General features: G+C 38.6%; 1 protein-coding gene across 4 annotated transcripts in view; it reads left to right on the top strand.

Annotated features, from left to right (window-relative positions):
* The window catches only part of LOC117402957 (calpain-1 catalytic subunit-like), a 29,803-nt gene extending 10,446 nt beyond the window's left edge, over positions 1-19,357 (top strand). For all 4 annotated transcript variants that reach the window (XM_034004691.3, XM_034004689.3, XM_034004690.3 and 1 more), the window contains 20 exons: positions 3,070-3,139; positions 7,695-7,813; positions 8,245-8,378; positions 8,542-8,710; positions 9,459-9,542; positions 9,866-9,951; positions 10,538-10,612; positions 11,446-11,606; positions 12,351-12,520; positions 13,060-13,071; positions 13,445-13,656; positions 13,769-13,808; positions 14,101-14,166; positions 14,316-14,373; positions 14,652-14,716; positions 15,305-15,373; positions 16,066-16,144; positions 16,699-16,812; positions 16,932-16,990; positions 17,990-19,357. In XM_034004691.3, coding sequence (XP_033860582.1) covers positions 3,070-3,139; positions 7,695-7,813; positions 8,245-8,378; positions 8,542-8,710; positions 9,459-9,542; positions 9,866-9,951; positions 10,538-10,612; positions 11,446-11,606; positions 12,351-12,520; positions 13,060-13,071; positions 13,445-13,656; positions 13,769-13,808; positions 14,101-14,166; positions 14,316-14,373; positions 14,652-14,716; positions 15,305-15,373; positions 16,066-16,144; positions 16,699-16,812; positions 16,932-16,990; positions 17,990-18,016 — 1,869 coding nt within the window. In that variant the 3' untranslated portion in view covers positions 18,017-19,357. The remainder of the gene's footprint in view (positions 1-3,069; positions 3,140-7,694; positions 7,814-8,244; positions 8,379-8,541; positions 8,711-9,458; positions 9,543-9,865; positions 9,952-10,537; positions 10,613-11,445; positions 11,607-12,350; positions 12,521-13,059; positions 13,072-13,444; positions 13,657-13,768; positions 13,809-14,100; positions 14,167-14,315; positions 14,374-14,651; positions 14,717-15,304; positions 15,374-16,065; positions 16,145-16,698; positions 16,813-16,931; positions 16,991-17,989) is intronic.
* The last annotated feature ends 7,338 nt before the right edge of the window (positions 19,358-26,695 follow it).

Here is a 26,695-nt window from a genome sequence, read left to right as displayed (position 1 = left end):
TTGAAACGTTTCTATGGCAAGCCAAATTATCATTGAGATATCTCAAATTGCATTTTAAGATATCTTGATATATTAAGAGATATCTGTAAAACATTTCGAGATATCTCAAATTCAACTACATATATCTTTAATTGTGCAGTTTTTAAGATATCTAAAATTAATTTTGAGAAATCTGTAAATCAGTTAGAGAGATCTGTAAATCAATTAGAAATGTCTAAAAATGAAATCAATATATCTCAAATTGATTTACAGATATCTTTAAATACTATGGAAACCATGTGGATTTTGCCAAACTGTCATTTTAGAGATACAGATGAACCTGCTTTATATCATAAAAACATTTTTTGCAGTTAAATGCAAATAAAACAGAATTTCTTTTAATTGGCTCTAAAACAGCATTAAATAAAATTCCACAACCAATGACCTTTGGGATGGCCTATTTTAGAATTTTGTTAATATGTATTTTATTTATTTTATTTATTTTTCTCATTTGATTTTGGATGTTTTTTTATATGTTATTGTGTATTATATTATTGTATAGTATATTTATTTGTCACGTGAAGTGCTTTGGGATGCCTTGGCATGAAAGGCGCTATACAAAATAAATTTGATTGATCATGATTGCAGTGCAGGCATAATTCGTGATATAAAGCCGGTCATGATATAAACCGGGTTTCACATTTGCCTATGACATCACATTATGAGTGCGAGAAAAAAAAGAAAGAAAACTAACGGTGAATTAAAGAGCAGTGTTTTAATACTGTACACTTAGTCATTCTTTACATGTAAACAAATGCATAGTTTACTACAGGACAAATAAGCTTTGTGTCATAAACTGGAACGAAACTGTTTGTGTCATTATCTAAGAAAGGCATGAACTGTCGACTGATAAGAGCTATCAATTAGGTGTTGACCTTGGTGTTTTTTTAAAAAAAAAAATTGTGAATAGGATTGTTAATAAGGAAAAAATTGGTGACCATGGTGTTTTGTAACTGAACTGTATCCCGTTAAGACCGCCCACGCAACATTTGACAGGCTGCACAAAACATCAGTTTATCAGCCAAGATGATTATAGGTTGTTAGTTGCATTGGAAATTAAGTCTATCCTGTGGTTACTTAGTAAAGCCCAGCCACGCAGCATTTGACAGGCTGCACAAAATGTGACAATAAGGAGTTTTGTGAGATGATATTAAGAGAGGTAATTTCTCAAAGAACCTATGGTGCATGACAAATGCTTTTTGAAAAATTGTGATAATAAATGGGGCATGATATTAAGCGAGGTGATATAAAACGGGTTAATTGGTATCTCTGAATGAGAGTTTTAAAGATATCTCTAAATCATTTGAAGATATCTTGAAATAACTTTCTGATTATTTAGAGTAAATTGTGTAGCCTAAATAGCTGTTGTTTATACAAGCTCTGCAGCATTTTTTGTCTGGGTGCAGTTCCAAGATATCCCACTCTGCACCTCTGGGCTTTATATCAGCCAACATGGTGTAAGCAGGAAAACTTTATGAAGAAGTCTTTAAAGATAGAGAGGGTTTGAAACAAGAATTGAACGGTCAAGAATGCCATACACCCTTTATTTTTGTTGTTCATTTTATCAGAAAATGCTTTTTAACACATCCGTAAGCTGTAGAGGGAAATGCTATACATATTTTTAGAAATAGTGTGTTTGTAGTTATTTGCTTGTGAAACTTTGTGTTGAGCAATAGTGTGTACATTACTCCACCTGGCAATGAAAATCACTTACGAGCATCCTTCTATTATTATCATTCCACTATTAGCCATAAAGTATTGACGTATTCATTTATTAATAGGCCTGGTACAAGCTAGTTATTCTGTGTCTGTTTGAAAGTGTCTGGGTATGTGTAAACACAACTAGCATTACAGACTGCTCAGAATTCTCAAATGTCAGAGTCATGGTTGTTGCTGTAATCTGGAGAGTTCTTTATGGGTGTGGGATCAGGGTTGACTTTCCAAAGCTGAGAACAGTCTCAAGCCCCTTTCACACTGTCATGCTCTACCCGGGTCAGGACCCGGTGTCATGCGGGTCAGGTACATGACTTCACACTGCTTTTGATAAAGTAGGGTTGACCTGGGTGACAGACGCAAGTGCACCATACGTATCAATGCCCCGGAAGCAGCTTGTTACTGACGCTTCCATCCAAGCTTCTCTGGATTGAACCTTCGGCCCAAATGTTGATTAGAGCAAATGTTTCTACATCCCTGGTACAATCTGGCTCATGCTGTGTCTCGATCAACATAAATATAGCTAAACAGAATAAACAGAAATGTGCCTTGCGGAAGTGTGGGTGCTGAATGCCATTGAACAAAACTGTAACCCCTGTATATGATGGAAGCCATGCACATTATAGTGGGGGTGCTGAACGCCATTGAACAAAACCGTAACCCCTGTATATGATGGAAGCCATGCACATTATAGTGGGGGTGCTGAACGCCATTGAACAAAACTGTAACCCCTGTATATGATGGAAGCTAGCAAAGCCAGGGGGTGCTGCCGCACTGCTAGTTCCAGCGCCCATGCATGCAGGTGTGGCTGTTTGTTATTGCATCGGCTCACGACGGCCGTCAAGCATTTTGTCTCGCTCAACCCGAGTCAAAGTGCGTCAACCCACATATGTGGTTTCACACTACGCGGGATTGTGACCTGGGTAGCCAGGACACAGGGGCTTCAGTGACAAGGTCAGGAGGGGCAGGGCATACAGAATGCTCAAGCCCAGGAAATCAGAAGTAAAACCTGGGTGGATGTTTCAGCTAGTTTGTATCAGATGGCTTGTATCTGATAGTGTGTATCGAATCAAAAATATAAGTCCTATTAAGATTAGATGCACAGTTTATTATTCATATATTATCTACCAGTATATATTATCAAATATCGGAAACTGGGCTGTAAAATCCAAGCGGATTGTAACCCCATTCATGGTTTAGGAAGAACACTCTGACCGCTCATGGTGTGGATATCAGCCTGTGTCATACAGCATCCTTTTCTAAACAGCTATTCTGAATGGCACCTTGTCATGTGTAACATTTTGTATTATTTCGTAGGAGTTCACAGATGATCCCCAGTTCACTGTTGGAGGTGCTACAAGGACTGACATCTGCCAGGGGGCCCTTGGTAAGTTCCACATGTACAGGACAGGACTATACCCTTCTGGTGGAGGTGGCATTAACATTGAACTGCAGCTCGCAAACCGATCGACCATTATCGTAAACATGGCTGTGTGGAATAAGTTGCCAGAACAGTTATGTTAGAAAATGTTCCTTATCGGAGGATAATGGCTAATGTTATGGGGAAGGTGGTCAAATACTATTCAGAACAGGAATTGGCTGAAACCTCTCTGCTTTAAAGAAAGGTGAGGTGCTAAGCCAACGCTCACGGTATTGGGATCTCTGCTGAGGTATGCAGAGTCTTGGTCTGCATTGCAGCCTCATACTGTGCATTTGTCTGCACTGTGATTACACCAGTTGGTTAGCTTCTTTTAATGAAAGTGTTTGTTACTCCATTGGTTCTTCTTCGTGGGAGATGAATATCGCCTGAGACAGTAAGAGTAGAGATGCCTTTGTACATATGTACAGTTACATTGAAAATGATGTCATTTGTTTAGAATTGGGGAATGAGGCTAGATTACTGACATGATAAATCTGTTTTAAATTACTTAGGGCCTACATTTCTATGTGTTGGCTACTATAGGGAGTGGAGTTTTGGCTGGATCCGATACATACAGAGTTTGGGAAAGCAGTTCTGTTTGTGTACACATGTGAGATTACAGGCTGCAGAGAGACAGAAGAGATAACACTCTGGAATTAGACACAGCTGCGTTGTGGAGCAAGACCTGGTGACCCTCTGTTTCTTCTGAGGGATTGTTATTGGCTGTCCTTAGGCCTGTGTATGCTGGTAAATATTTGGTAAGTTTGAAATACAAACAGTAAGGACAGAACAATTGGAGTTTCCTGCAGCTGCAGTGCATTGTGTGAAGTGTGTTCACTTTAAGGATTACAGCTATCACATTATGTTAGGAAAATTAATGGGGAAAGAACTGGTAACTGCATAAAAATGTGGATTGTATTCCTAGAGATTTTAAAACAGCATAGAGGTGCTTCCAGTGATATGGTGTAACTTGTACAATGTTGTATGATGTTTCTCCAGGTTAAATGAGTACATCAGTGCAGCTCCTGGCTTTTTATCACGTACGTCACTCAGGTTGTAGAGATCAATGTCTATTACCTGTGCTTCTTGAGAATATGGCCTAGTGCAGTATTTTTGATTGGTTTGTTTGTGAGGTTTTTCTTGTTTTGAGTACACCTTACAAGTCATATACAGTACTGTACCTGCATACACATACACGTTTTCACTAAGCTCTGCTGTTTTGAAGAAGCAAGCTTATCTGTAAGGCAGGAATGTCTCTTATAATTCTGAATATTTATTGGTCGACTACAGTTTGCAGTGTAAAAAGTTTAGTTTTGGCCACTATTGATGTACTGTACAATTTACATTACTGTCTGTACCCTGGGGTCCAGTTGAAAGTGGGACTAGTTCTGAACTGTTTATTGTGTTAGTGTGTTAAATAATTAAGTAAAGTTATAAGGTAGATAGACATCCTGCAAGAGTTCTACCCTAATGAACGTTTTCGTGGGTTGCTGTTTTGAATGGAATAAAATCCCTCATTCTCCATGTGAGCCTCATTCTAAGCAGTGGTTAAAAAAAAAAAAAAACTTATTACACGTTTCCACAAATAACAGATGTACTACTTGATCGTTTTATGTTAATTATTTGAATGTAAATATTCTTGTACTGTGCCATTATGTGTTTCATTTATAATGGTCAGGACCCCACACACACGCTGACATTGAACGAAGTGCGCTGTTAATGTTTGTAATGCCACTGCTGATTTTGAGACTCTCACAGAATATTATAGCTCTCCTGGATCAGTTTTCTTTTTTGTTTGTTAACAACCTTGAGAGACAGACATTAACAGGAAAAGGAAACCAGGTTTGTTGCTTTTGTAGCTCTTTCCGTATCCTTAGCCTAGGCTATAAAAACAAAAGGCGAGTCTCTCTCTGGTATTTTCGATGGAACTTTACATAGACACTTGTTACCATTTGTCGTATTTTATTCTTCAGCATTTTTGCATAAATTAATGTTTCACAAGCACATTCTTACATTTACATGCTGTATTTACATGCATCTGTCTAGTATTGATGAGCAGTATTTTTGAGTTTCCACAGATACCAAAGCCAGGCAGTGATTGCTTGAATTGGAGGCCCAGACAGCCACAAATTTAAAAGGAGAATACAGTCATTTCACATGTAGATCATAAATTAAGTAATGGGCTCAATACAAGATACCAAAATAAAGCCACTATGAGTACAGGATATTTTAGACAGCTGCTCTTTTGTAATAAAACTGGAGCACCTGCTGAAAGCCTTAAGCCAGTACGATTTCAAATCTGAAAAGTCCACACATTGTCATTCTGCGTATTAACTCAACAAGATTCCAGAGTGAATTACTCCTTCATTTTATTTGCTATCCTGGGCTTTACCCTGAACTCCCGAAGAATCTGAAAATGGCCTTAAAAAAAGATTTTGAGGAATGTAAACAATTTATTATTCCTTGACCTTTCAAAATACATTTTAAATATTAGTGTTTTGAAGATTTACATTTTGGGCCTCAATGTTAAGATCAAATGTGCCACAAGGGGCACTGTTGTGATAAATATGAGCAATGATGCCTGGTCCCCCTTACCATTCTCTTCCCCAAAGTTACTGTTGCTACCTGCCAAGTTTCATTGCTCTACAGAAATGCATACTGTACTTACATACTTGTTGTGAGTGCATGATAAGTATAGATCTCCCAGTTCCGTTAATCATTCATTGTGGGAGGGCACCAGAGCTGTATCCAGGCCTCTGTTTCTGTAATAAAGCTGTCATTCTGTGGCTAGGTAAACAAAGCGGTTCAGATCGCCTCCAGCACAACAGGCGTTTTATGTCACATGGTTAAATTGACCGACTTGAAACGCTCATTCCAGGAAATGAATAACATGGTGTTGACGGGTGTGCTTTGTACTGTTTCCTGATCGGACACTTTACAGCTAAATGCACTGTGATTTTGACTCTACGAAAACGGGCACATGTTTACAACTGTCATTGAGGACAAGTCTAATTATAGAACTTCTATTAATTGGGTATATTTTGTAAATTTCTGTCTGTGCATCCTGGAGACACCCTCGCAGGATTTCCTGTGACTAGTTTAAGTTACCTGATGTACTTGATTTATCATCTTCAAGTAGTTACTGGAACGCTAAAGAATCATTTTAGGGAAGTACTGGACATGTCATCCACTGCCCCTGTGCTGCATGCCAATGATGGTGCAGTGCTGATAGGGTTAGATAGCCTTGCCCTACTCTGGCCACACACGTTTCTTAATCCATCAAGACCTTGATTCTCTGCTCAACCCAAACACTTTGACATTGCCACAAGCTTGAAATTTGGTTTCGTTGTCAAAACAGATCAATCAATATATACATAAAACAGTATTTATGGGATATTGCCATGGGAGCACAATATTTGAGTTGGTTGCAATGTGATCTACTCCATGCATAACCAAGACTAGCACCATAGCCCATGCCATGGCATCACACATCAAAATATTATGGTTCTGTAGTATACAGAGCATCAAATAAGAAACTAAATACAAGCTAAAGAAAGCAAATACCCTTTTAGCCTTTGAGTGGCATTTAATTACACAGCAAATCGAGAGGCTGCCAGGCTTTTTGAGAAAGCAGAATGGAGCTGTGTCCGGCACGCACATGAGTCTGTGTCACCAAACCACAAAGGCTGGTGGGTTTTACAGGCTGGCTCTGCTGCAGTGTATGTGTGTGAGTCTGTGTATGTGAGTCTGTCTGTGTTTGTGAGTGCAGAGACAGTGAGTTGTGCTCTGGAAACCTGGCTCACCCAGTTCCACACACCGCATTGACATGATAGTTTCGTGTCCAGCGGATCCAAGCAGTACTGGACACTTTGATCTTCAGTTCTAATATCATGGCTACACCAGCAAAACATTGTCATTGTTTCATATTTGAAATTACCAGAGCCAAGGCACTTCATATTCAATAGGCTGATCCATTTAAATGTAAAATACTATTTTATACAAGAACTGCTTTTAACCACATGCACAATTATAATACTCTTGTCTGTATGTAATATATAATATATTAAAGTTGGATTAAGTTTTGATTAACAATAAACCTTGGTATTGTTCTAAAGTGACTATATTGTAGAAGAAAGCCTTTAACACCATTTATCAGCTTGAAAACTGATTTATTTATTTGTTGTTAGAGTTTGTGAAACATTTGCATCCTATTTAGAAATAGATATTTATGTGGTGTGTAGGGTATATAAATTTAGCAGTAGGACAATGTATCCTCATTCTTAACCATATTCATGTTATTTAATACAGGGAATTGAAACCAGGGTGTATGACTCCTAATTTTAGTTTTCAGCTCTATTAAAAGAAGTGACCAGTGTTTGTTTGAAGATATCTCTCTCTCTCTCCTCTCTCTCTCTCTCTCTCTCTCTCTCTCTGAGGCCTCTGTCTCAATAGGTAAAGCTCCTGGTTTCATAAGTAAATAATAATCTCTCTCCCTCTGTGTGTGTGTGTGTGTGTGCTGCAGGTGACTGCTGGCTCCTGGCTGCCATCGGCTCCCTCACGCTCAATGAGAGGCTGCTGCATCGAGTCGTTCCTCACGGACAGTCCTTCCAGGAAGACTACGCTGGAATATTCCACTTTCAGGTAAACAGGTCGCCCATCCATAAAAAACATTCCTGCAGGGGTGAGACTAGCCCACTATAACCCATTTGTTCTTTCGGGAAATCAAGTGTAAAACTGTACAATTTAGTTTTGATTTTCTTTATCCCTGCCCCAACACTGTAGCTTCACTGCCTGACTCACCTAACACCACTTACTGCAGTCCTATCTGGAGCAAAGGGAGATTCATGTTTCAGCTGGGGTCCTAATACTGTTGCACAGGGAACAAGGTCCAAAAATTGTGTTCCCTAGTCATAACTTAAAATATTTCAATTGTTTTACATGCAGTCATTTTTAAAAAGAATAACGCACTAAAGAGCGTCAACATGCGCATGAGATGGCGAGTGGTAAACAAGAGGTCGTCCTTTTATCTATTGTGTCACACTCTGAAATCCGATTGTGTTTCCTTGTTGCAGTTCTGGCAGTTCGGAGAGTGGGTGGATGTTGTTATTGATGACAGGCTGCCCATTAAGGACGGGGAGCTGGTCTTTGTCCACTCTGCAGAAGGAAACGAGTTCTGGAGTGCTTTGATTGAGAAAGCGTATGCCAAGTACGTGCAATTAATAAATACACGGCTGGAAGGTGGCAATTGAAATTTATCAGACTTTTTGATACGTTGATACTATCTATCCCTCTATCAAGAAGAAACATTTAGGAATCTGTCAGTAGAAAGTGTAATAATGGAAGTCTGCGGGTGATGTTGTTCTCTACAGGTTGAACGGCTCCTACGAAGCTCTCTCTGGTGGCAGCACGACTGAGGGGTTTGAGGACTTCACCGGGGGCGTGTCAGAGATGTACGAGCTGCGCCAGGCTCCCAGGGACCTGTACAAAATCATCCAGAAGGCTCTGGAGAGGGGTTCTCTGCTGGGCTGCTCCATCGATGTAAGGAAATGAAGGAATTCATTAATGAATGTACTCATTCATTTTTATAATGTGTTTTTTTTATAAAACAAAACCAAGCAAAAACTAAAAAAATGAAGATTACTGCGTATGAACTAGATACACAAAAGCAGACTACCCCTATTTAATAATGAGCGCTTCACACCTACATAGACAGATGTATAGGAAAGATCAAAACAACAAACTGCTATCATAATAGAACATTTATATTTTGACATTGTAATTTTAATGATCCTGTCTACACACTTGGTGTTGAAAGCTTTTGTATAATTATCCACCTTGAGGGTGAACAGGGATATAGTGGCAATACCCGTTCTTGCACACTTATATCTACCAAAGTCTAGGTTTATACATGTACGTTTTTAACTTAAGTTCAGACGAAGGACTGTCCACTGCAAATTGTCATCTTTCTGTCATAAATTGACCTGTCACTCACCCCTCTTATCATTCAATTGATTCACATTCCTCCACCTCCCCCAATCACCACCTTTCCTCAGTTACCCCATGGTCAACCATGGGGGATCTATTGCCTCACCCAAACGGCCAGGACATGGACCCTCAAACCGAGTGGGTTTGACGTCAAATGTTTATTCTTGAACTGTAATCAAATAAATACCATTCATTATAACTTCTGTGTTTGTTGGGGTCTGTCCTTAACTGCTGAAAACAGGCTTTTTCTCAAAGGTATTTTTTTTTTTTTTTTACATGAACCATTTATTTTTCATTCCAGATCACAAGTGCCTTTGACATGGAATCTGTGACGTTTAAGAAGCTGGTAAAAGGTCATGCGTACTCTGTGACTGGACTGAAAGAGGTGAGCAGATCCCCTTCTATACAATTACAAGTGCTGGAGAATACATTACCAACAGTGCTTCCCTTACTATATGAGCTTTGTTGAAAGAGCAAGTAATTATTTTTAATTGTTGGGAACAATAACTGTATCTGAGTTCTGTATGAATTACTAACAACTGAATTATACAACTTTAAAGTTACTTATTAAAAATCTATTTTAAAGATGAATACAGTAGTCAGTGTAACTTGTACTGCTAGACTAAATTTGAGTTTACAGGAATTACAAAATGAATTCCTATACGTGTATAAGCTCACCTTGTGGTTTAACCGCTCCCACCCTGACAGGTAGGTTACCGGGAGCGCACGGAGCGCCTGATCCGCATCAGGAACCCCTGGGGTCAGGTGGAGTGGACTGGAGCCTGGAGCGACAGGTAAGCCTGGCCTTAATGCTCAGCCATCAGCAGCCATCCCAGCGGCTTCTTGGGGGTCTCCCAGCCAAACACTAACCCACCCCCTCCTAGTTCAGATTAGATTTTCCTTTATATAGTGATTGAGATGTGTCAGTATTTAAAAAAATGTTTATTTCAGTATATTTTTTGTATATTTTACTCAAAACTTTAAGGACTATTTTAAGGAATGTTTTTTTAGGCAGTTTTTAACACTTTTTTTTTTAAAACTCTTTAGGTTAGTTACTTTAAAAAAAGCTGAAGAAATATATATAATGAACTGGCTTTAGTTGTTCAAAATGTTTAAAAAAAAAAAAAAAAAAAACTAAAACAAATCCTTCCTTAAAACAGTCCTTAAAGTTTTATGAATAGTGGACAAATCGCTAGTACTGTGTAATTTATCAGCTATTTGAGACTAACCAGGCTGACTATAACCATGTTTTTTTCTACACTAGATTCCTGTACATGCATTGATGGGTGCTTGCAAAATGTTTGTGTTTATTGTCTTTTTTTCGAAATGCCCTAAATGATGAGTGATGTTTTTTTTACCGTGTTCTTTTGCTCTTCTTAGTTCCTCAGAGTGGAATGAAGTCGACCCTTCTCATAAGGAGGAGCTTCAATTAAAAATGGAAGACGGAGAGTTCTGGTACGTAGTAGTGTGAGAGATGACAGCACCACAGATCACTCCTGCAATCCCTGCGCTCATACCAGGGCTCATAGCAGAGGACGACGTATAGAAATCGTCAGTTCCCCTGCAGCTTTATTTAAGTGCATCAGCTCAGAGAACACATCAGCATTTCCAGCAACTAATTCAAGTGTTTATCACATCAGCTTATAGAATGTCATGGGCAAACTAAGCGCTCTGATTGGTTGTTAGTGATCACATGACCATGCTGGAATTTTTTTTGCAGTACTGCACAGTTTTGTCTCATCACGTTCTTAAAAGATATATTAACTGTATAAAGATCAAAGCATGTTTGAGTCAACAGCTTTTAAAAGGGAATTTCATCATCATTATAGGTTATTAAGAACTACATGCCACTAAGATATTGAACATTTTTCATAATTATACATTAGCCAACAGTGTCAGAAAGTAAAATCAGATACATTGAAACTGTTGAATCAATTTCCTTGGGTGTTTTTTTTTCATCTCGAAACCTTGATCTGGCCTGATACACCTTGGAGCGCCCCGGGCTTTAGTACCAAGTGCAACCAATCAGCAGTTTCTAAAACCGGAGTAGAGCGTGGTTGCATCATAGAAGAGCTGAGAACTAGTGCACTCTTTAACATGGTGTATGTGCAAAAAAGGAAGAGCAAATTTGTGTTTACAATTTTACCAAACAGATCATTTTAAGACAGTCCTGGTATTGACTGCAGGGTGTCTACCTGCGTCTCATTAGAGATCACAGGCAAGTTTGTCACCCAATCAGATCTGAAAGTGCAAAGCCACTCAGCCGCTCGTCCCTCTCCTCTGTGCAGGATGGCCTTCAATGAGTTCCTGAAGCAGTTCTCTCGCCTGGAGATCTGTAACCTGACCCCTGACGCCCTGAGCGAGGAAAGCCTGAGCTTCTGGAACACCGTCAAGTACGACGGCAGCTGGCGGCGCGGGAGCTCCGCGGGAGGATGCAGGAACCACCCGAGTGAGGAAACACCCTTTACTGCAGCGCTTATAAATCCCTTACTGTCAGGCCAGCGCAGTCCCCTGGCTACTTAACTCCCTGCAGTCTTTACTGTGTAATCCATCCACTTCTACAAATACCCCCCACAGAAACTGCTTCATGGAAATAACATTATTTCAACATTAGGAGAAGAAACTAGTTGAAATGCAATCAATGATTATAAATACCTAAACCACTTCAAATTACAGTTTTCACTCTTTTTATTACTGTACAAAGCACACTGAATCTTGCCCTAAACAGCTAACTGCGAACGGGGGGTATTTGCAAACTAGACCCAAGTTTAGGGATAACATCTGTCTTAAGATGGCAAAGTAGGAATTCCCCAGAACCACTGGTATACAGAATTTAAAAAGCCTTGTCCTATCCTTTTTCAACACTAGAGGGTGCTCTTAGACAACAAAAGTGACAGCAACTACTGTTTTGAGAAATAAGGTTGGTATATGAAAAGAAACATTGTCAGGTGATTGACTTTGCGATATAAAGGACCTAGAACAGTTAGCTTTTAATTGGCCATAGAAATGAGTGTTAGATTTAGCAACTGGAAAGTTTTTTGTGTGTGTGTGTGTGTGTACACCTTTAATTATTTGTAATGGGTTGTTTTGCTGAATTTCAAATTTTATGACATATAGTTTTGCATGGCATGACCTTTTTAAAACTATTTTTATAAGCCCAGATGAGTCTGCTGTGTCTGCCTGCCTCCTGCAGATACGTTCTGGATCAACCCGCAGTATAAGATCACCCTGCTGGAGGAGGATGATGACCCCGATGACAACGAGCTGGCCTGCAGCTTCCTGGTTGCCTTGATGCAGAAGGACAGGCGGCAGTACCGGCGGCACGGCCAGGACATGCACACCATTGGCTTTGCCATTTACGAGGTGAGGAGAGGCGGGATTACAGGAACACGCATGATCCAAACCTAGAGCAAAATGCTGATCTTCAAAACCCTCCCTTTAAAAGTTTACCACTGTATCTTTGCACTGTATTTTTGCAGTTTTACCCTGTGCATTTACCATAGTTGCTTTATCATGCCTCGCTATGCTTTACCATGCTTTCACTCTTCTTTATTACACTTTTCTATACTTTTACCATGGAAAACTTGTATAAGGGCTTTAAACAGTTGAATCTGTATGCTGTCCCGTTATAGCATTGTCTAGCATTTTTTCATTATGAAGACAAGATGACTGTTTTGAAATGGCTCAGATGATGTGGATTTGCTCTATTCTAACACCCTTTGTTAAATCTAACAAAAGGGGACTTTGAAGCTGAGATAAAGTGTGTTATCTGCTGGTAGTCTTTAGTCAAGGCAGGATCGAAACTTTATGAACATAAGTAACATTATGTGAGAATTGATTTCTTCCATTGGAATCTCTGTAATTTAAATATAGATATTTTTTCTTTTTTTCTTTTTAAACAGGTTCCAGATGAGGTATGTGCAACAGTTTTTTGTTTTTTTTTTTCATATAGATTACTATGCTCCAAGGTTCTCTCTTCTTGGTTCTTAATACTGCTGGTGAAATAGGCTGGTTGAATTCCTAATAATAAACTTGAGTTATTCCTATTATTTTACTTAGTTATCTAATTTTGTATGAATTTTCTGTAAATATGCTTATGCAAAGGGATATATGAATGTATACATATTTACAATTTGAATGTGCATAAAAACAAATACATATATTTAAACACAGGTTGACAACCTTATGTCCAGTGCTAAAGCCACTACAACTGACATCCACCCACACACCCCACCCCCCACCCCCCCGACACACACACACGGAGTAAAGTTTTAATGATTGTTTCAGTACAAGGGTTGCCAGAACGTGCACCTGAAGAAGGATTTCTTCCTGAAGCACTCCTCGTGCGCTCGCTCTGAGACCTTCATTAACCTGCGTGAGGTGAGCTCCCGACTGCACCTGCCCCCGGGGGAGTACATCATCGTCCCCTCCACCTTCGATCCCAACAAGGAGGCCGACTTCGTCCTGAGAGTCTTCACAGAGAAGCAGTCAGACACCCAGTGAGTCCCATTCTCCTTTCCTGCACAATCTGGTTACCTGCTTGAGAAACCGGGTGTAAAATTTTGTTTAGGGATCCAGAAAAGTAATACTTACATTTTGTTTTTCTTCCAGAGAGCTAGATGATGAAATCGGTGCTGATCTAGAAGATGAGGTGGGTTTTATTTGATTATTTTTTAGAATCAGACAAGAGGTAACAAATTTAAGCGTAGCACTGTCAATGCTTGACATCTCAGCCCATTGAACTGAATGAAGAGGCAAGGGCTGGAGTTATTAACTCATCAGCCGATAGCATGACACTGATTGCAGAATGTTCAGAATGGAAAGTGGAAAGCACTGTTTTGATCTTAGAATAAAAACTGCATGGAAGGAGAGGGTGGAGGGTGGAAACATGTATGCTTGTTTTACAATATGGCCCTGAATATGTATTTTTAAATGCATTTCAGGAGGAGATCTCAGAAGATGATGTTGACGATTCCTTCAAGGTCATGTTCCAGCAGTTAGCTGGAGAGGTATTTTGTTTTGTATTTTATTTAAGTCTCAGCTGAACTGCCAACCATCTGGTATGGCTAGTGTGTACACATCTAGATCTGTTAAATTTTCAAAGCCTGGAGAAAGCAAGGCGGTGCACACTTTACTGTGAGACGCTAATGTTTTCTAGGACATGGAGATCGGCGTGCATGAGCTCAGGACCGTCCTTAACAGAGTGGTGAGTCGACGTAAGTACCACAGATTAATAAAATAAAATAAACACAGTTTACACATGGTGTGGAGAAACTAAAAGATGTTTTAATAACCATCAGATTGCATGCTTTATTACATTTTTATTCTTTATATGTTATCAATGTATAAGGTTATCATACCATTCTCAAAAGAGCTGGAGTTACGTATGATGGCATGATAAGTAACTGTTTAATCACAATGACATATTCTTTTGTCTCGTGGTGAACCTTTAATAACTTCTTTATGTGCTCACATATTTGCCTTTTCATTCCAGATAAGGACCTCAAAACTGACGGATTCAGTATGGAGTCCTGTAGGAGCATGGTCAACCTCTTGGATGTATCTTTTGCAAAACTAAAAAACAAAAGATAGTTTACACATTTTTAGATTAACTACTGAATAGTGATGTATTTTTAATTCATGCTCAATGAGTGGCTCACCTGGTAAAAGCACAGCCGCGTGGAGTGAAGGGTGAGTCATACAGTCAGGGGAGCGCAGGTTCACGTCCTGGCTGTGTGAACTCACCGGTGTTGGTTGGGGATTCCAGAGGGAGCTTTGCATTGGACTTGGTGCTCCTGCGGATTAGGGAGGCAAAACTGGAAGGGATTGTTTATCCTCCTCTCGTTACAGTGGACACTACCGGTCAGGCACCCAGTGAGCTCAGGCGGACACCTGCAGGGCTGGCCGGTAGCTCGCTGACATCCACTCTTGAATTCCTGGGTGTAGAAGAGGAAGCTGGCTTGCTCTTGGGATTGGAGGAGTGTAGGGAATCGCTGCGGTGAGGAGAACAAGTTAGAATTGGGCATTCTAAATTGGAGCGAAGTTAAAAACATAGGGCACTCAAAATTTCAATAAATAAAGAATTACATCTACCTGATTCTCTGGTGAGTTGGTGATGAAAGCGTCCTTAACCAATCCGCCACACAGAAAGATGGCAGTGCTCGTCTAGGATTGGTGGAATTCCAGATTCTGTGGAATAAGATCAGAAAGTGGCTGGTAAGACAGCATTTATCCTGTGAACACAAAAATGTGAATGAACTCATTGTAACCCACATAGTTGTGTTGTTTAATGCTAAGCATGTGTTGTGAAGCTATATAGATTGCACCTTGAAAAGTATCTTGTGTGGGCACTGTCACACTTCTTCACTGACATTAAAATGGTCCCCTGTTAGCTCAATTTAGTCTTGTTCTGTCTAGTGATCTTTTTTATTTCACTTCTGTTGGGATGGACTTCTTTTTAGATTCCACATCTGCATACGGCTCATCACTTTATTCTAAGCTGTTTTATACTTGTACGTTATGTGAGCAACATGCCCATCAATTCACGTTTTTAGCATTGCAAGTTAAAGAACCCCAACAACCATTACAATATCCCATTCTGTCTGTTTTTTTTAATTTTTAAATTGTATAACATTTTGAAATTATTTATATCAACTCTATGTGGTATGAGAAGTTGTCTTGCCAAGACTTGGTAAAAAACGTATGTATTCAAAGGTAAAATAAAGAATCATGATACAATTATACATGCAATGACCAAAGAAGATATAAATAAATTATTTGATGAAGGGAGGGGTGACTGTCTAGGAATTTTTAGTCTAGGAATTTTTAGTCCACCAAATTATGATTAGGCTTACATAATGTGTTCTGTTTTGTGATGCACAAATGAAGTTTTTTATTTGTCTGCCCAGACCATCTTTAGGCAGTACGATCTTGACAGATCAGGAACCATGAGTGCTTACGAGATGCGTCTTGCTCTTGAATCAGCAGGTAACAGCCTGGTTTGGTTTTTGTTTAGCATTATATTATATTAGCTTCTCAATGTTGTAGTGCTAAAAGTACACTTACATGCTGAATACAGTAATTACGTGCCCTTTCTATGGAAAAACATGTCCAGCGTAGATTGCTTCATATTTTCCATGCTTTTCTCGATGCAAGCTGTTTCAGTCTTGTTACCTCCTCACGCCTGTTGCCATGGTTGCAGTTTGTGTGAAGATGGCAATGGTTGCATACGTCACACATGATTCATACTACAATAGGTTATCTATGAATCAGCCTTATCTTCGAATTAGCCTACCAAGGTCTTTGTTTTCACTGAGAGAATAACAGATTCACACTGGAGAAAGTTCAGTGTCAGTCGCTTCCGAGATCGTTTTATCCGGGTAGATTTTGTAAAAGTGATCATTCTAATAGGGCTAATTTCCATTGAAAAAAAACGTTCTTGCTGCTTGGATCATTAAAACAGGGGATTTGTTATAAGAAGGGTACATTATAGTGAAGTTAGCCTGTATATCATTTTTATCATTGTTTCGTGTTTTCTGCAGGTTTCAAACTCAATAACAAATTAAACCAGGTTCTTGTTGCAAGATATGCGGACAATGAAACAATTGATTTCGATAACTTCATCTGCTGCCTGGTCAAACTGGAAGTCATGTTCAGTAAGTGTTTCTAAAGTTCATCGACCGTTCAATGAAAAGTCAAAATACAGTCAACCTGATTCAGGAGCTTGTTGAAAAGTGTTGCTTTTTTTTTTTACCTGTTTGTTCCTGTTTTGCAGGATCCTTTCAGCAGCTGGACAGAGATGAAAGTGGCATTGTTGAGCTGAATCTAAATGAGGTGAGAGGCCTTGAGTTGATATTGTCATCGCATACCTAGCCAGGAGTTGCTGACAATGGGGAGTATTTATTAGCTTGTAACCAGAGCCGTACTGTAGCTGTGAGGTTCGGGGGAGTGAGAGTTGAGGTGACACCCTGGAATTTGTCATATATGAGGATCACTACCATCTGTTACTGTTTTTAATTAGTTTCAGAGATATGGCCATTATCAGTGGGAAAGACAACATTAAAGGGTACAGAATTTTTAAAGGTTATTACTCATGTAAAGGGTACATAAGGACCTTTTTTATTTTATTGTGTTACATGTTCCCATGTGTTGCTACAACTGTTTACGTAAGGTGTGTGTTTAAATTTTTTTTTTTTTTTACATTTTGACCACTTTTTTAAACTTTTAAATTGCATTCCCTGCCTCAAGATGGCTTCACATATACCCACATGGACCTCTCAGAGCTACATTTCCCATCATCCTCCAGCTCACATATGTAACTGAGATGGATTTACCAGTGAGCAGGAGGATGATGGGAAATGTAGTTCTGAGAGGTCCATGCGGGTACATGTGAAGCCGTCTTGAGGCAGGGATTTTAAGTTTAAAAAAGTGGTCAAAATGTAAAAAAAAAAAATAATAATAATATAATAATACACACACCTTACATAAACAGTTGTAACAACACATGGGAACATGTAACACAGTAAAATAAAAAGGTCCTTATGTACCCTTTACATGAGTAATAACCTTTAAAAATTCTTACATCCCAGTAGCTTTCTTGTCCTTTGTCATTTTTTTCTGCATTTTTTAATTTAAATTTTCCAGACTTTATTTGAACCTTGAATCTGTTGGCAGCTATAGCAGGTATCCCAACACCGAACGTCTTCTGAGCAGCAAAGTGGGTTTCAGGTCTGGTGTAAATATAAGCTGCTAAACTTAGCAGTGGAGTTAAAACATGTCTGGTAATAGCTCCTGTATTCTGTGTAACAAATGGTTTTCTTTTTCCTTTTTCAGTGGCTGTTGATGACGCTGTGCGGATAACGATGGAATTAGTTGTAGGAGAGACATCAAGGGCCTGTCCATCCTGCAAGTGCCTCCCACCTATACCATATCACATAATACCCTTTAAACCTCCCTTAAACTTGCTATGAACCCAAAGTAATACGCCTGCAAGATCCAGAAAGGATTTTATGCTAGCCAGGGTCTTACATTTTGTATGCACCATTCAGGGCAGGATGATATTGAACCATAATTTCACCATTTACTGAAGGTTAATACTATCTTTGCATAGATACACAATCACCACACAACCAAACTAGCTAGCTGGTGTTAATAAAATTGTGTTATATTGCATAAGACATGGATATTGAAATCATGCAGTCTAGTTATGAAAGATTAACTTATTTTGTTTCCCACATTTAATCTTGTACTGGTAAAACTCAATAGTGTCAGGTGGTCTGATTTTCTTTACAGGTTGAGACTGGAAGCATTCAGCAGGTGGCAGCATCCACACGTTTGTTTCTTTACTACACCACAGCATCCTTTTTGAATTAATGTTTTATGTATAGTCCTTCTCACCAAAATGTGCTGAATGTGCTGTGCTCAGAACACAACATGATAACGCACAGTATTCACAACACCACACAATCGTTTTGAACCCTTTAGATATCACATCACATATTTCCTGCCTCTTCACCCAGGTAACAACAGAACTTTAGATGTGTCTCCTGAAAAAAATCCTTCCCAAGCGCAAATAATATATCCAGATTGAGTTAGCAATATCTAATAAGCAGCATGGCTATTAAATTACCTTCTCAGGTGTTACATATGCATTATACAAACTGAACTTTAGGTAAGGACAGTTCTTGTGCTGCTGTAGGCAACTATACATAGGTGACAGGGGTGCTTACTATTTTTGTATCACTGCAAATTTTACTGTTCCAGACACTACATAATAGAGAAGGTTGGATGTTGATCTGAGAGGGAACTTACTAATGTAGCCAACAAGTTAAACAGCGGTCATGCATGCTGTTGTAGATTATTTTAATTCCCTTAATAATAATCAAAATTCATCCCTTCTAACTGATGTCGGTGTAGGCTACTTCACAGTAGTTAAAAAGGCAACCTACATTTTATTAGCGTGGATTTCTTGATAGCAGTATTGTATGGTTAGTACTTTGAGTCGAAGACGATGATTTTTAAAATATTATTATTATTATTATAGATCTGTTTTATTGTTTGCCATTCTCCATGCCAGTACTATAATGAAAATGAATAGGTACAGTTACTGAAGAGTGTTTTAAAACATTGGGCTGATTCCTTTTGTACTGCATTACTGCTATGAGAAATGTCTACTCAATAAAGGACCAAATAAAAACAGGATTGCGTTTACTGTGTCCATTTATTTAAGTGAAACAAGAAAGTAACTTGTAGAAGAATGGATTTGATGGTTTATTACCTTCCTGCAATTGCTCCTCGTAGCTGTGATATGGCTGCATTCACAATGGGTCAGTTTCAAACAGACTCGGTCTGGTCCGTTTAATTTAAAACAATGTATCAGTATGCTTGCTGTTCACACTTATCTGTGAGCAAAGGGACCAAGTTTGTTTGTATGCAAACTCAGGGTGTGTTCACACTGGGTCCGTTTATAGGGTTTGGTCCGCTTGGGAATGAACCGTACCGAGACCACCTAATGAGCTGGTCTCGGTCCGTTTGGCAAACGCATGAGTCTAGTTCGCTTGTTAAACCTCAATGTGAACAACTGCTGGACTCTGTCCTTTTTCACATAGAAAACGAATTATAAAGGTAACCTGACTTGGAAGTAAACATTTTGCGTGTAGTTTAGTTCATATTCTGAGGAAACAAGTAGAGCAAAAAACAAAAAATGTCTTTGGGAACTACATGAGGGTTACCAGACATCCCGTGAAAACTGGGAATGTCACAGTTTCAGCCTTAATAACTCAGAAAACAGTAAAACTTAATCATCCCAGTTTTGCTAATGTATTTTATTTGTATTTTATTAAGTACAAAACTGCATCAGTATGCTCTACAAGTTAATAATAGCAGAGTAATGTATTAGGCTGTGTTAGCGCCATTCAGAAGTAAAATAAACAATCTTATGGATTGTTTGTTTAACCATTCTGATTAGGTGTATACCATATGTTTAAATGGTAATAGCTGATCTATTTTTTAAATCTGGCTTTTTGTACATTTAACATGTTTTGATATATGACAACATAAAGAAAACAATGGGGTGTTATGATCTGCAATGAATTCAACTGATGTTTAATTTTTAAAATATTATTGTGTTATATACTGTTATTTTAACGACTTCAGAGTTGCTATGGCGTCAGTCAATTGAAAAAAAAAAATATCCCAGTTTTCCACTGTGGAAATCTGGACAGTGAGAGATTGAAGCTCTGATGGAACTTTCATCAGACACCAAAATCCAAGCCGAACTGGACAAAACTCTTTTCTTAAATTACTTTAATGAATCATGCCAGATTTGTGTAAACTGCATTATTCTCCTACTGTAGGCAGTCAATACATGTAGGTCTATCATTTAAATTAGCTAAGTGCTCCCCCAGTGCTTTCTTCCACAGCAATATGTAATAATCTAAAACATGCTATATTAAAAAAACAGTGCAATACATCAATAGCTGCCATCTTTAAATATGCCTTGCAGGATATTGTAAACATCTGGTTCACACACCATATAAACTAACCAAGTTCACTTGAAAGCTGCATTTTGCCCGTGGTGATGTGGTGATGGACCAACCCAGCTCGTGCAGTCCTTGGACTTTGGGGAAATCAGGCCTCAGACTCTCCCAGTATGTGGCGGAGCTTACCGTCAAGCCCCTCCATGCTGCGCAGCGGGCTGTTGGACTGACATGCGGGTGGTTGTCTGGGCGGTGGTACTGGCGGGTTGTTGGACTGGCTGGCGAGTGGTCCAGCCATTGAGTTGATGAACTGTGTCTTTTCGTTCACATAAAGTCAGAAAAAAACAACATATGAATCCAAATTAACATGTATTTATACTAAAGTAATACAAAAATGACTACAAAAGATTTAGAAGTGAGTAGTTTTTCGAGATTTACGATTATACTGTAAATCACTTTCATGAATCAGCCCCCAAATGTAGTCTCCCATCATGTTCTCGTTATACTGTCCTTCATTGACAGCTCATCCAGGAGCCTCAAAGCCGTGCTGCTCCATAATGGTAACAAGTACCCGTCTCTTCCCCTGGCTCACTCGGTGCACCTCAAAGAGGATTACAACAGCATCAAGACCTTGCTGGACGCCTTGAAGTATGATGAGTACGGCTGGGACCCCCGGAAGGTGCTGATGCCACCACTGCACATCAAATTGGGCCTTATGAAACAATTTGTCAGAGCTCTAGATAAGGAGTCGGCAGCCTTCAAGTACCTTCAAGACTTCTTCCCTAAGCTGTCTGAGGCAAAGGTCAAAGCCGGTGTGTCACGTTTTCACTTTTCACGTTCTCTTTTATTATATTATTTGCTCTGCACACACTCTTAACTCAGGGGAGACGTTAAGGAGGACAGAGATGTTTAAAACTCCTAGTGGTTTATGTTCGAGCACTGGACGAGCGGTGTGTCCTTAAAACCTTTTTATTTAATCAAGAAAATCACTCAGACTCATTTATTCAAAGTTTTACGAATCAGAGCAACATCAGCGCTCCTTCGTTTTATTAAAATGCCTTTAATATTGGTTTAGTAGTTTGCGCATACCACTAAAACCCGAAAACATGTAACAATAATTAACAATAATAACAATAAGTGTAATAACAATAAGTTTATTACAAGCTTCAGCATTTAATACTTCAATAACATAATACAATTATATGTATTCAGTGCAGCCCTCAGGCTGGCTAAGCACAAAGCCTACAAGCACCCACTGCTATGTTTCAGCACATTCAATATAACACTCTTAATACTAAAGCATAGTTTCAAAACCTCATAGCAATATAACCAATAAATGCGAGACACAATAATACCATTAATATGCTTACCTCCTATTATAAGGAAGAGTAGCGTGAACAAAAGAGAAGGACTGTTCTGTGGAGATCTGCAAAGGATGGACCACGTGGCTCTGCCAAGCTGAGTCTTGATTGTGGTGCCCTAGTGTGATCAGCCCAGGGTTTTTATACAATTTTCGTCCCATTGAAAGCAATGGGAGGCCCCAATTAGCTCCAATCATCAATCTATATTGACAGTCCTTATCTCTTGGCAAACAGTAATCTCTAAAGAAGTTAACCAACTCTTCAGACTCAATTGGAGTCATATGCCAACAAATCAACACTAGCCCATGTTCTCATCCACTCATTCTTGGCCCCCCTCCTTTCATCTGAAAAGTTAGGTGAAGCAGAGTTCACAAAATCCCTGCTACCTTGATTCACTACTTAATATGGGTGCATTGTAAAAAGGAGTGGTGTTTTAAATATATGCAACACCAATATAAGAAAAGTGGTGTTTTTTGAATATATGCAACACCAATAGTTATATCATAATATAGCAGTTATAGTTATAATGATTATAATTGATTACATGAACTTGGCTTTCAAAAATATATTCCCTCATGTCATCTCACTCTCAAATTAATTTCATTCTTTCCTTACAGGTGTGTGTTTAGCAGGTATTATAGGGAACTTCTATCTTATATCTTTTTAATGTAGAGTTTTCTCCTTATGGAAAACCTAACTATTTTACTGAGCTGTAAAGCTGTAATGTTTTTCTCCTATGGGCCCCTGGTAGCTTGAACTTAATTGACATCCAGATGACCCTGTATTTTTCAGCTATACACATACTGGCTAAAACCAGCTTGCTGGAGACACCTCTTTTCTTGCCAAGTTTAATAGTGATTAATGTTCCCTAGAACTTTCCTTACACCTGTATCTTACGTGCTTGTTCCGCCCGGCAACTAACTATCTTAGGTGCTAAGACCATCCGTTCTAACTCCCTATTTTTGCAGTCCGGCCCGATACTATAAGCCTTCTGATAAAAAAATTCCGGCTTCTTCCCACCAAAGAGGCCTTCCAGCAGCTAATATTAATTTCTCCAAGGGCAGGCTGATAGAGAGTTCAAGAAGACAGGTCACATAGAGTTTACTCTCCTAAAACCTATCTCCTGCTTTTATTCTTCATTATTTATTCAATCCTTTTATTTTGTATTTTAAACACAACATCTTTTTATGCTGCGTCTTTTAACTTCAGAGTCAAACTAGTACCTTACTCCTTATAGCGTATGGCTGCTAACCTTATTACTTTCTGCTAGCAGCAGTATATCCGCAATATTACAATAGGATTTTATTCAATTTTTCTGCTCTCTATTTGTGGTGTATCTTCTGACAATGCTTATTTTTCTTAAGTTATAGTCTGCTTTTACTCTAGGTTGTTCTTACTCACCTACTTATTTTAAAACTGAATTACAAGCAGAAACCTACTCAAAGCGAGGTCTTTTAATCCTTTTCTGTTTTTCTCTTTCCCTTAAGAATACTCCTAACTCCTTTTCCCTTTATATTCAGAAGTTATAATTCTTGAATGTAAGCACACAGTAATTCTTTTCATTGAATTAGGACTCAGTTTTTAACTATGCTCATCTTGATAGAAAACAGCTTCAGGTATGCTATCATATTAAGCAAAGTGAATCATATGATCTTATACATAAAAATTGTTCATAGTATTTCATACTAACAATAATTATCACTACCTATGATTATATGTTACCACAACAATCTATACCTTTTAAAACAAGCATATTAACATACATCTATTAGTACAGCATTATTCTGTAGTCAAGCTGAAAAGTCTTAACAGAGATTTCAGCACTAAATTCTGGGAATCGTGCCAATTTTAATAAGAGACTGCTCAAGGCCGGCCAGTGTATCAAGTTGTACCAGATTCTGTTATACGGTCTTACAGAGAGAGCACTTTACAGTATTTGTTACAGACTAAAGATTATTCAAACATTACAAATGGTTACAGCACATATCATCTCATTAATACATTTCATTTTTAAATCATCCAGTCCATGTCCAATGTTTCAGCTCGTTCCCAGCAGGACTCCACTTCTGTCTTGGGTTCAGCTCGGGTCGGCTCTGCAAACACCACAATACCTATTTTGCTCTACATTATTAGTGGGCAGACTTAATACAACTGAATCTGAATCAATCGAGGAGCCGTGAACTCTAGCCACTGAAATTCTCCATGCAAAGGAATCCAATTTCTTACTACACATAATAACTGGTTCGAGGTCACCCGTGACAGGTGTCTTCGTCGGACCACAGATAAAGAAGATCCTGGCATGCAATGAATTCCCCAAGAAGCTCACTAGTAAGGAGAAAGAGGCTTGGAACAGCTTTGTCGCAGTGGTTTGGGGCTTCCTGGGCAATCACAAGGCCGAAAACTATGTGGAGCTGGTTGAGACTCTGGTGAAGAACTACAGCACAATGGGCTGTAGGATGTCCCTCAAAGTCCATATCCTTGATGCTCATCTTGATAAATTCAAGGAGAACATGGGAGCATACTCGGAGGAGCAAGGCGAGCGCTTCCACCAGGATATACTGGACTTTGAACGCCGCTACCAAGGACAGTATAACGAGAACATGATTGGAGACTACATTTGGGGGCTGATTCGTGAAAGTGATTTACAGTATAATCGTAAATCTCGAAAAACTACTCACTTCTAAATCTTTTGTAGTCATTTTTGTATTACTTTATTATAAATACATGTTAATTTGGATTCATATGATGTTTTTTTCTGACTTTATGTGAACGAAAAGACACAAATTCGCCTGTTTTCTCATTGGAAATAGGTAAATTTCAAAATATCACTGTCCTGGTCACAAAAGCAAAGTTTGTGGGGAATAATAGCCATTTTCTATACTTTTGAGGCATAAACAATTAGGAAATAACACTTACTACCCAGGAACCAAAAAAAAATAAAAAATTGTTGCACGGTGTTATCAGTAAGTACACACGTTTCGATATGAAAGCTGAACATTACTATCAGCAAAGATTTTAATGAAAAAAATATTGTAGCCAACTTAAGTAAAATCAGGCTTGTGTGATTTTGAAATGCCACTATTTGATATATTTACTACTGCTTAATCTAGTGGGAATTGGACTTGTTCATGGCCCCACAGCAACATAAACCTGCTAACTTATTTCATTTTAATAACTATCTGATACTCTCTTCCTTACCTTTTTTCTTTTAATAATGGTCCGGTACTCTCTCTTCCTTAAGATATTTTTGGGAGTAATAGAAAAAAAATATGTGCTTATAGTTAAGTATTAATATTTTGTTGAGTCGCCTCTCCTGACAGCCAGCAGAGTTCACATTCACTTAATAAAGCTTTTTGTTAGCTAATTTTAACCACGGTGCAGACCTTGAGTTAAACCAATATGTTCGTGTAGGGATAATTTATTGTTACTGTTTTTAAATGTGGCATATCCTCTGAATACTTTTCCATTTTTATATTTTATTTTTATTAATTTTTTTAAACAGTCTAATATATGTAAATTGAACAAAAAAAAGTGCAAAATATATATTTTGACTCCCCATATTCAAAGTTGGGGGGGTGGGGAGCGTGCCCCTTCTGCACCATGGGTTAGGCGCCTATGGTAGCACTTATTTATGCTTTTGTAATATATATTAAATCTTAAAAGCAAGGGAACTTACTAATGTAGCCAACAAGTTAAACAGCGGTCATGCATGCTGTTGTAGATTATTTTAATTCCCTTAATAATAATCAAAATTCATCCCTTCTAACTGATGTCGGTGTAGGCTACTTCACAGTAGTTAAAAAGGCAACCTACATTTTATTAGCGTGGATTTCTTGATAGCAGTATTGTATGGTTAGTACTTTGAGTCGAAGACCATGATTTTTAAAATATTATTATTATTATAGTCGTTCATCCTAAACCCCAACTGACCGATATACAAAGTAGCTTTAAACACCTGTTTATGGCCAGTCATAGGATGCACTTCTGCTGTCTTTGTCGTCAGCATTTTTACTAAAAAAAATAGTGCTGTAGTTTGTAACAGGAGTCCTGAATGTTCTCTTCATTGCATCACAAGGACGACTGACTGAAATCAGACAACTGTGTGGGAGATGTGTGTGACTCTTGACTGCAAACAAACACGCCGGTTATCAGACTGATTCGGAGTGTATCATTAAAACTGGTATGTAGGTGGACACAGATTTTGTTCCTAGTGCTTATTCAATGGAAAGACTACTGTAATTTGATTTCCACACGGAAAATAGATCACTTCATTGGTGCCCAGGCACCGAAATTAGAGCGGTCGGGCGCCATATACACATTTTCATAACAAACCGGTAAAGATTCTTAAGTTAATTCTTAAGCCAAGGTTCTGCCTATAGAAAAAAAATAGGACGTTCCAGCTTGACTACACCACTGCCCAAAAGTCACATTAATGGTAGGAACTGCACATTTATTACTATTAATTATATTTGTTATTCAATTGAAATAGTAACACTGCTTCTATTTTAGTCACTGAATGTATTGTTGATTATTTCTTCATGTATGTATTTTAATTGGCAGGTTCTGGCATTTGGATGTGCTGTTGGGTCTGGTGGCTCTCATGGCTGTTTAGGGCCACATATGCACACCTTTCAGTGATTTCAGTTGCCCACCACTGATCTGAGGGGTATGTTTGTAAAATATCCGGAAGCTAAAAACAG

Source organism: Acipenser ruthenus, chromosome 5 (genome assembly GCF_902713425.1).
Source record: "Acipenser ruthenus chromosome 5, fAciRut3.2 maternal haplotype, whole genome shotgun sequence".
Lineage (NCBI taxonomy): Eukaryota > Metazoa > Chordata > Actinopteri > Acipenseriformes > Acipenseridae > Acipenser > Acipenser ruthenus.
This window is presented reverse-complemented; position numbering and strand designations above follow the sequence as displayed.